This window comes from Eutrema salsugineum, unplaced genomic scaffold (genome assembly GCF_000478725.1).
Source record: "Eutrema salsugineum unplaced genomic scaffold, Eutsalg1_0 scaffold_32, whole genome shotgun sequence".
NCBI classification, from domain to species: Eukaryota; Viridiplantae; Streptophyta; class Magnoliopsida; order Brassicales; family Brassicaceae; genus Eutrema; species Eutrema salsugineum.
Window position 1 is genome coordinate 85868 of NW_006256742.1, and position 9899 is coordinate 95766.

The 9899-nt window shown below is 28.1% G+C and overlaps 1 protein-coding gene and 1 pseudogene across 1 annotated transcript; both read right to left on the bottom strand.

Moving 5' to 3' along the window:
• Positions 1-1720: 1720 nt before the first annotated feature.
• LOC18014228 (agamous-like MADS-box protein AGL80) lies at positions 1721-2725 on the bottom strand. The gene has a single exon (XM_006419111.1). The coding sequence runs from the start codon at positions 2723-2725 to the stop codon at positions 1721-1723; it is 1005 nt and encodes a 334-aa protein (XP_006419174.1).
• Positions 2726-7006: 4281 nt separating this feature from the next.
• On the bottom strand, positions 7007-8025 carry LOC18014229 (annotated as a pseudogene).
• Between the last annotated feature and the right edge of the window lie 1874 nt (positions 8026-9899).

The window sequence follows — 9899 nt, forward strand, 5'->3', positions numbered from 1 at the left end:
TAGCAGATCTGACTAGTTTAAGTGTTGAATCATTGCAAGAGCCACATTATGTAGTTATAATATAGACTCAGTAACCACATATTTGATTAATGAGACTTAATTCAGTAACCACATATTTTATGAATAAGACTTTATTTAGGAAAATTTGGGGTTCTTTTAAAGCATAGATAAATTAGCTAGCATGTTTGGTTACAAAAATAAAATAAAAAGCTAGCATGTTATATTCTTTAAAATTATATCGATCTGTACATTTGTGTATATTGATCTATAGAACTGTATATATTCTCCATCTCTCTTCAACATGTTATTTCATTATGAATATGGACTTCTGTAAAAAAAATATAATCAGTTATATAGACACTATGATACTTCATAATATATGATGTTAAAAGAAACATATGGACACAGTTTGCTAATGTATTTTTATTAATTATTAATAATCATACCCAACACAAACGGATATATATATATATATATATCTATAATTGGTACACATTGATATATTTTCATGAAAATTAGTTACTTGTTTCTTGCGCAGCTAGAGAGTTGAGAAAGACTATGAATCTTGATTTACCTCATCCATCTAGAGAACTATAATACATATATGAAACAAAAAAATTCATAAAAAAATATATATATTATTTCCTGAACCAGGAGATAAAAAATATCTTCTTATATCCAAAAATACAGATATAAGCAGAGAATAAAATCCATGAACAATGAAACAAAATATCCAAAAAACTTTTATAATTCTCAATTTTTTTACAAGAACATTTTTTCTACGAAAACAATGTTTCAACATATTTTACATAGATTTTTTTTTCACGTTGGGAATATAATTAATCAAAAACCAAAGAACAAAAAATCTCGTAAAACAAAAACAGAGAAAAAAGCAACCATATAAATAAAGCATCAGTCTCCAATGGTTCCAACATGCTTCCACTTCCGAGTTTCTCAATCTTAAATATCTTGTGGCACATGCTTCTCGATATAATCTCTCATGAAGCCATGCTGGTCCACCCGTAGCCAAATATGATTGGAAACAACCATCTCTTGTAAAGCTTTTTACGATGTCCCAAGGGATCCTATTAGATTTTAGATTTTTCATCATAAGAAGATACAGTTAAACACATAAACTTGGAGCTAAATGTTTGCTGTTAAGGAGCTATTAAAAATAGAATAAACCCTAATCCACATTTCTTATAGATTAAAAAATATATATTTTAAATATACAAAATTCATATATACGATAAATTACATACATTTAAATAGTGATCACCTGCGTTAATGACATTCCAACTATTTTTAGCTAAAATATAAATTAGACATTTGATTAGAAAATTCATTTTGAAATTTTATGTAAAACTTAGTACAAAAAGCGTTATAACCGACTGATCACCATAACCCTAGATTCTAACTCCAATATCTTAGGTAAACTTAAACTAAAAGAAAATAAAATGTATTTTGCACTTTAGAATAGTTTTTTATTTTACTTATCAGACTGTGAACATTTATTCTCAAAATGCTAACGAAATCATATATTATTTAAATAAAAATGACACATCACAAATCCATAAAATGAAAAATCATAATCATTCAGATAGTAAAAAAAAACCACAACAATATTAAAAACCGCTACAAAAAAAAATTAATTGCAAAAGCACTTGAGAATAATTTTATTTTTTTGCTTATTAAAATGTGAACGTCCATTCTTGAAACCCTAATGGAACCATGTATTATTGGTAGGATTTGGACTGGTAACATGGATGATACTGCTTGAGCTGACTGTGGTCAGAGCAGTAGAGGAATCACTGGGGATTTGCTGTTGTTGCTGGTGCTGGTGGTGGTGGAAGGGGTTGTGGAGGTTGGGGTTGTGGCGGTTATCCATATACTCATATGCATCACTCATTTGGTCAGGATGGTTCATCATCTCCATAAAAGGTTGTTGCTGGATCCGACTATGAATTTGATTCAGGTTCATATTTCGAGTTTGCTCATAGAATCCAACATGTGGAGTGGCAGGATGACGAAATTGTTGATGTTGATGATGATGTTGCTGTTGCTGAATAGAGTTAAAAAAAGTTGCGGCAGCAGCGGATGTGGAGGAAGAATAAACCTCATGAATCGTAGCGGCTGGAGCGGCTGGAGCAGTTGTAGCCGAAGCAACTGCCAAAGATCCAATGCCTTCAAAAGAATGAGCCATAGCCGCAGTGACAGCAGTATTAGAAGATTCACCCATCTCCATACTAGAACTCTCCAAAATCTCGATCTTGCGATTAATATCTTTTTGATATTGTCCAATCACATAACCTAAGGTATTGAGATCCAAAATATTGAGATGAAACCTCTCCAGGCTTCCATCCCAACATTGGAACATGACTTCAATCATCTCTTGCTCCCTGTTATCCTTCTCCAGCCTCCTCAGATTCTCAGACAATTTGGCGATCCTCTGTCTGAGAAAGGTCTCTTGGTCCACCATTTTTTTTTGTTGGTCCATCTCCGGCAACGTCTGGAAATCCGAAACTACCCTTCGCACACCAGAAATCGATGGCCAGACATCTTGATTGGACGTATAGGGACTGTAGATGATGGCACAGGCAGTGACACCACATAGAGTCGAGATTTCCTTCACTTTCTTCAGAATGCCTTTCTTTCTTTTTTGAAAGGTTGATTTCCTGGACGAGTTATTTTCAATGAAAGCAAGCTTCACCTTCTTCCTCTTCATGATGGACTTTTTAAAAAAAATGTTTCTCTTTTTTTGTATGTTTATTTGTTTTGTGTTAGTTGTGAACTAAAATCATGGATGAGTTGTTTTATATAGTAATGGTGGATAGGGGGTACAAAGATTTGTTCTCTATATTATAGATATTATTATTTTATAGATAGGGAGAAAAATAAAAAATAAAATAATAATTATAACTAATACAGTTATGAATCTATTTAATTATTTTTTCTATCTTAGTCACTTATATAAACAAGATGACATTAGTAAAAATTGTACATTAATGTTAAAAAAAAATATTTGTAGATATTTGAGATAATATCTAAGATTTGGTTTAGTAAATGGGTCAAAGTTTCTTTTTAATATATTTCTGGAATTAGTTTTCTTTACTGGAAACTTTGAATGTGATTTATTTTGACTTGTAAAGTCACCACAAACTAAAGCATTATAAATATTATTCGCTTAAGTTCATAGTTAAAAATCTAATGTTTTGAATTTATATATTATATCTAGGTTAGAAACATAAAATAGCCATTTTGAAGAGTGATTTTTTTCATAACTTAAATTATAGGAGTCTAAAGATATAAAAATAGTTGGTGTTTTTTAAATGATAAAAATGTAGTTTAGGGAATGGAAGTTGAAAATAGATTCAAAATTGGAAAACATGAGAGAATATTTTTTTTCCAGCTTGTGTTGTAGTTGTCAGATTATAAGTTCACACTTGGTAATAAATCTGAGTATATATTATACTTAAGTCAAAAATCTTATTTTCTTAGATCAAAAATTTCCATAAATAAATAGAATAATTTGATTAATCAAAAATCAATTATTTTACCAAGAGTTTATACAATTTTGAAAAACAAAATAGTTATACATTTATCAAACTATTGCATAGTTAAATTATTTTTAATTTATTATTAATAAAATAGTTTTGAAACAAAATTTTATTATATTTTAATCTTGTTAAAAATATTTTTTATTTTTTTTTAATTTTACGAAAAATAGTAAAAACATATTACTAGATCAATATTGACAACATTTTCTCTTTTAATAATATTGAAAAATTAGTATGAAAAAATATATTTTGTGAAAGATATACTGACATATCTGGAATTATGAACATTTTATTATTTTAGGTTGATTATTCATTTGGTCAATTCATTGATAGATAGACATATTTATGTAGTGCTCATAGAAATACAATGTAACAAAATCTATTCAAATCTCTTTGTTTTTGAAAAATAGCATTTTGTTTTTACACTCAGTGAAAGATATACTGGCATATCTCTTTTAATAGCAATATATACTGGTATATCTCTTTTTGTAACAATTATATTTGAATAGATTTTGTTACATTGCATTTTTTATCAGCAATACATAAATACATGTATCTATCAATTAATTGACTAAATGAAGAAACTACCTAAAATAATCTAATGTTCATAATTTCAGATATGCCAGTATATCTTTCACTGAATATTTTTTTCTTAAATGAGTATAGATTCATGTATTTATGTATTGCTATTAAGAAATACAATGTAACAAAATCTATTCAAATATAATTATTTTTGGAAAATATCATGTTGTTCTTACCCATTAAATTATTTCATAAATCTTTATATATGTTCATATCGAAATAGGCCTGGTCTTGAAGTGAATTGAATAAAATTATTACTTTGACCCTTATACTTTTAAATAACTTTGTGAACCCAATTATCTAATTAAGTTCTGGTTAAAATGGTGGTATAGTGTGTTAATTTTTGAGTTTGTGTCTCGTTATTTGCTACAAAAATATTCATGTGTTACATGTATCGATAAGAAATGCGTTTGGCTTGGCGCATTCCAAATTAGAATATCTATATCCTTTTAGGTTTTTCTACACATTCAATATTGAATTATATAAATGTTCCTTTTATAGTGTTCAATAAGAGTATTCAATCCCAAACAAACTACATGTATAACTTTATACACATTAAAATAAGCAAATGATAAGCTATGATTAGAAGTTTTTGTTTTAAAATTCGATTTATTTCATTCAACGGGTTACTTATCCTATTATATCTTAGATAATATTTAAGGGATTATGATATTACTTTCGTATAGATATGTTTAACCCTAAAGATTTATCAAGGTATATTTTGAGACTTAAAAAAGGGAAATAAAAGAGAAGTTCCTTTATAAATCATAGATTTAATTCATTTATCAAGTTTAATTTTTTACTGTTGTTGTAAGATTTTCAAACTAAAAGATTAAACTTGAGACTAATTCATTATAATTTTTTAATATCTATAGATAGATATATCACTAACATATTTCATAAGTCACTGTTCTTGTTTAAGTAGCCAATCTAACGTATGATAATTATGGATATGCACATATACAAACTGAAGATACTCTCTATATGTGTCAAAAAAACATTATCAATTTTATTGGTGATTATACATGAATATATATATATATATATATCTAAAATTCTATATTGGCCATTCTCACATTCTTCATGGTTTTAGTGAGTCAATATAGATCAATGCTTTAATGCAAGTCAAACACGATAAGAGTACAGTTCTGATATAGCAGATCTGACTAGTTTAAGTGTTGAATCATTGCAAGAGAACATTATGTAGTTATAATATAGACTCAGTAACCACATATTTGATTAATGAGACTTTATTCAGTAACCACATATTTTATGAATAAGACTTTATTTAGGAAAATTTGGGGTTCTTTTAAAGCATAGATAAATTAGCTAGCATGTTTGGTTACAAAAATAAAATAAAAAGCTAGCATGTTATATTTTTTAAAAGTATATCGATCTGTACACTTGTATATATTGATCTATAGAACTGTATATATTCTCCATCCCTCTTCAACATGTTATTTCATTATGAATATGGACTTCTGTAAAAGAAATATAATCAGTTATATAGAGACTATGATACTTCATAATATATGATGTTAAAAGAAACATATGGACACAGTTTGCTAATGTATTTTTATTAATTATTAATAAGCATACCCAACACAAACAGATACATATATTTATCTATAATTTCTACACATTGATATATTTTCATGAAAATTAATTACTTGTTTCTTGCGCAGCTAGAGAGTTGAGAAAGACTATGAATCTTGATTTACCTCATCCATCTAGAGAACAATAATACACATATGAAACAAAAAAATTCATAAAAAATATATATATATTATTTCCTGAACCAGGAGATAAAAAATATCTTCTTATATCCAAAAATACAGATATAAGCAGAGAATAAAATCCATGAACAATGAAACAAAATATCCAAAAAACTTTTATAATTCTCAATTTTTTTACAAGAACATTTTTTCTACGAAAACAATGTTTCAACATATTTTACATAGATTTTTTTCACGTTGGAATATAATTAATCAAAAACCAAAGAACAAAAAATCTCGTAAAACAAAAACAGAGAAAAAAGCAACCATATAAATAAAGCATCAGTCTCCAATGGTTCCAACATGCTTCCACTTCCGAGTTTCTCAATCTTAAATATCTTGTGGCACATGCTTCTCGATATAATCTCTCATGAAGCCATGCTGGTCCACCCGTAACCAAATATGATTGGAAACAACCATCCCTTGTAAAGCTTTTTACGATGTCCCAAGGGATCCTATTAGATTTTAGATTTTTCATCATAAGAAGATACAGTTAAACACATAAACTAGGAGCTAAATGTTTGCTGTTAAGGAGCTATTAAAAATAGAATAAACCCTAATCCACATTTCTTATAGAGTAAAAAATATATATTTTAAATATACAAAATTCATATATACGATAAATTACATACATTTAAATAGTGATCACCTGCGTTAATGACATTCCAACTATTTTTAGCTAAAATATAAATTAGACATTTGATTAGAAAATTCATTTTGAAATTTTATGTAAAACTTAGTACCAAATTTGGTAATATATTATGTGATCACCATAACCCTAGATTCTAACTCCAATATCTTAGGTAAACTTAAACTAAAAGAAAATAAAATGTATTTTGCACTTTAGAATAGTTTTTTATTTTACTTATCAGACTGTGAACATTTATTCTCAAAATGCTAACGAAATCATATATTATTTAAATAAAAATGACACATCACAAATCCATAAAATGAAAAATCATAATCATTCAGATAGTAAAATAAAACCACAACAATATTAAAAACAGCTACAAAAAAAAATTAATTGCAAAAGCACTTGAGAATAATTTTATTTTTTTGCTTATTAAAATGTGAACGTCCATTCTTGAAACCCTAATGGAACCATGTATTATTGGTAGGATTTGGACTGGTAACATGGATGATACTGCTTGAGCTGACTGTGGTCAGAGCAGTAGAGGAATCACTGGGGATTTGCTGTTGTTGCTGGTGCTGGTGGTGGTGGAAGGAGTTGTGGAGGTTGGGGTTGTGGCGGTTATCCATATACTCATATGCATCACTCATTTGGTCAGGATAGTTCATCATCTCCATAAAAGGTTGTTGCTGGATCCGACTCTGGATCCGACTATGAATTTGATTCAGGTTCATATTTCGAGTTTGCTCATAGAATCCAACATGTGGAGTGGCAGGATGACGAAATTGTTGATGTTGATGATGATGTTGCTGTTGCTGAATAGAGTTAAAAAAAGTTGCGGCAGCAGCGGATGTGGAGGAAGAATAAACCTCATGAATCGTAGCGGCTGGAGCGGCTGGAGCAGTTGTAGCCGAAGCAACTGCCAAAGATCCAATGCCTTCAAAAGAATGAGCCATAGCCGCAGTGACAGCAGTATTAGAAGATTCACCCATCTCCATACTAGAACTCTCCAAAATCTCGATCTTGCGATTAATATCTTTTTGATATTGTCCAATCACATAACCTAAGTCATTGAGATCCAAAATATTGAGATGAAACCTCTCCAGGCTTCCATCCCAACATTGGAACATGACTTCAATCATCTCTTGCTCCCTGTTATCCTTCTCCAGCCTCCTCAGATTCTCAGACAATTTGGCGATCCTCTGTCTGAGAAAGGTCTCTTGGTCCACCATTTTTTTTTGTTGGTCCATCTCCGGGCAACGTCTGGAAATCCGAAACTACCCTTCGCACACCAGAAGTCGATGGCCCAGACATCTGGATTGGACGTATAGGGACTGTAGATGATGGCACAGGCAGTGACACCACATAGAGTCGAGATTTCCTTCACTTTCTTCAGAATGCCTTTCTTTCTTTTTTGAAAGGTTGCTTTCCTGGACGAGTTATTTTCAATGAAAGCAAGCTTCACCTTCTTCCTCGTCATGATGGACTTTTTAAAAAAAATGTTTCTCTTTTTTTGTATGTTTATTTGTTTTTGTGTTAGTTGTGAACTAAAATCATGGATGAGTTGTGTTATATAGTAATGGTGGATAGGGGGGTACAAAGATTTGTTCTCCTTTATTATAGATATTATTATTTTATAGATAGGGAGAAAAATAAAAAATAAAATAATAATTATAACTAATACAGTTATGAATCTATTTAATTATTTTTTCTATCTTAGTCACTTATATAAAAAAGATGACATTAGTAAAAATTGTACATTAATGTTAAAAAAAAATATTTGTAGTTATTTGAGATAATATCTAAGATTTGGTTTAGTAAATGGGTCAAAGTTTCTTTTTAATATATTTCTGGAATTAGTTTTCTTTACTGGAAACTTTGAATGTGATTTATTTTGACTTGTAAAGTGACCACAAACTAAAGCATTATAAATATTATTCGCTTAAGTTCATAGTTAAAAATCTAATGTTTTGAATTTATATATTATATCTAGGTTAGAAACATAAAATAGCCATTTTGAAGAGTGATTTTTTTCATAACTTAAATTATAGGAGTCTAAAGATATAAAAATAGTTGATGTTTTTTAAATTATAAAAATGTAGTTTAGGGAATGGAAGTTGAAAATAGATTCAAAATTGGAAAACATGAGAGAATATTTTTTTTCCAGCTTGTGTTGTAGTTGTCAGATTATAAGTTCACACTTGGTAATAAATCTGAGTATATATTATACTTAAGTCAAAAATCTTATTTTCTTAGATCAAAAATTTCCATAAATAAATAGAATAATTTGATTAATCAAAAATCAATTATTTTACCAAAAGTTTATACAATTTTGAAAAACAAAATAGTTATACATTTATCAAACTATTGCATAGTTAAATTATTTTTTATTTATTATTAATAAAATAGTTTTGAAACAAAATTTTATTATATTTTAATCTTGTTAAAAATATTTTTTATTTTTTTTTAATTTTACGAAAAATAGTAAAAACATATTACTAGATCAATATTGACAACATTTTCTCTTTTAATAATATTGAAAAATTAGTATGAAAAAATATATTTTGTGAAAGATATACTGACATATCTGGAATTATGAACATTTTATTATTTTATGTTGATTATTCATTTGGTCAATTCATTGATAGATAGACATATTTATGTAGTGCTCATAGAAATACAATGTAACAAAATCTATTCAAATCTCTTTGTTTTTGAAAAATTGCATTTTGTTTTTACATTCAGTGAAAGATATACTGGCATATCTCTTTTAATAGCAATATATACTGGTATATCTCTTTTTGTAACAATTATATTTGAATAGATTTTGTTACATTGCATTTTTTATCAGCAATACATAAATACATATATCTATCAATTAATTGACTAAATGAAGAAACTACCTAAAATAATCTAATGTTCATAATTTCAGATATGCCAGTATATCTTTCACTGAATATTTTTTTCTTAAATGAGTATAGATTCATGTATTTATGTATTGCTATTAAGAAATACAATGTAACAAAATCTATTCAAATATAATTATTTTTGGAAAATATCATGTTGTTCTTACCCATTAAATTATTTCATAAATCTTTATATATGTTCATATCGAAATAGGCCTGGTCTTGAAGTGAATGGAATAAAATTATTACTTTGACCCTTATACTTTTAAATAACTTTGTGAACCCAATTATCTAATTAAGTTCTGGTTAAAATGGTGGTATAGTGTGTTAATTTTTGAGTTTGTGTCTCGTTATTTGCTACAAAATATTCATGTGTTACATGTATCGATAAGAAATGCGTTTGGCTTGCCGCATTTCAATTAGAATATCTATATCTTTTTAGGTTTTT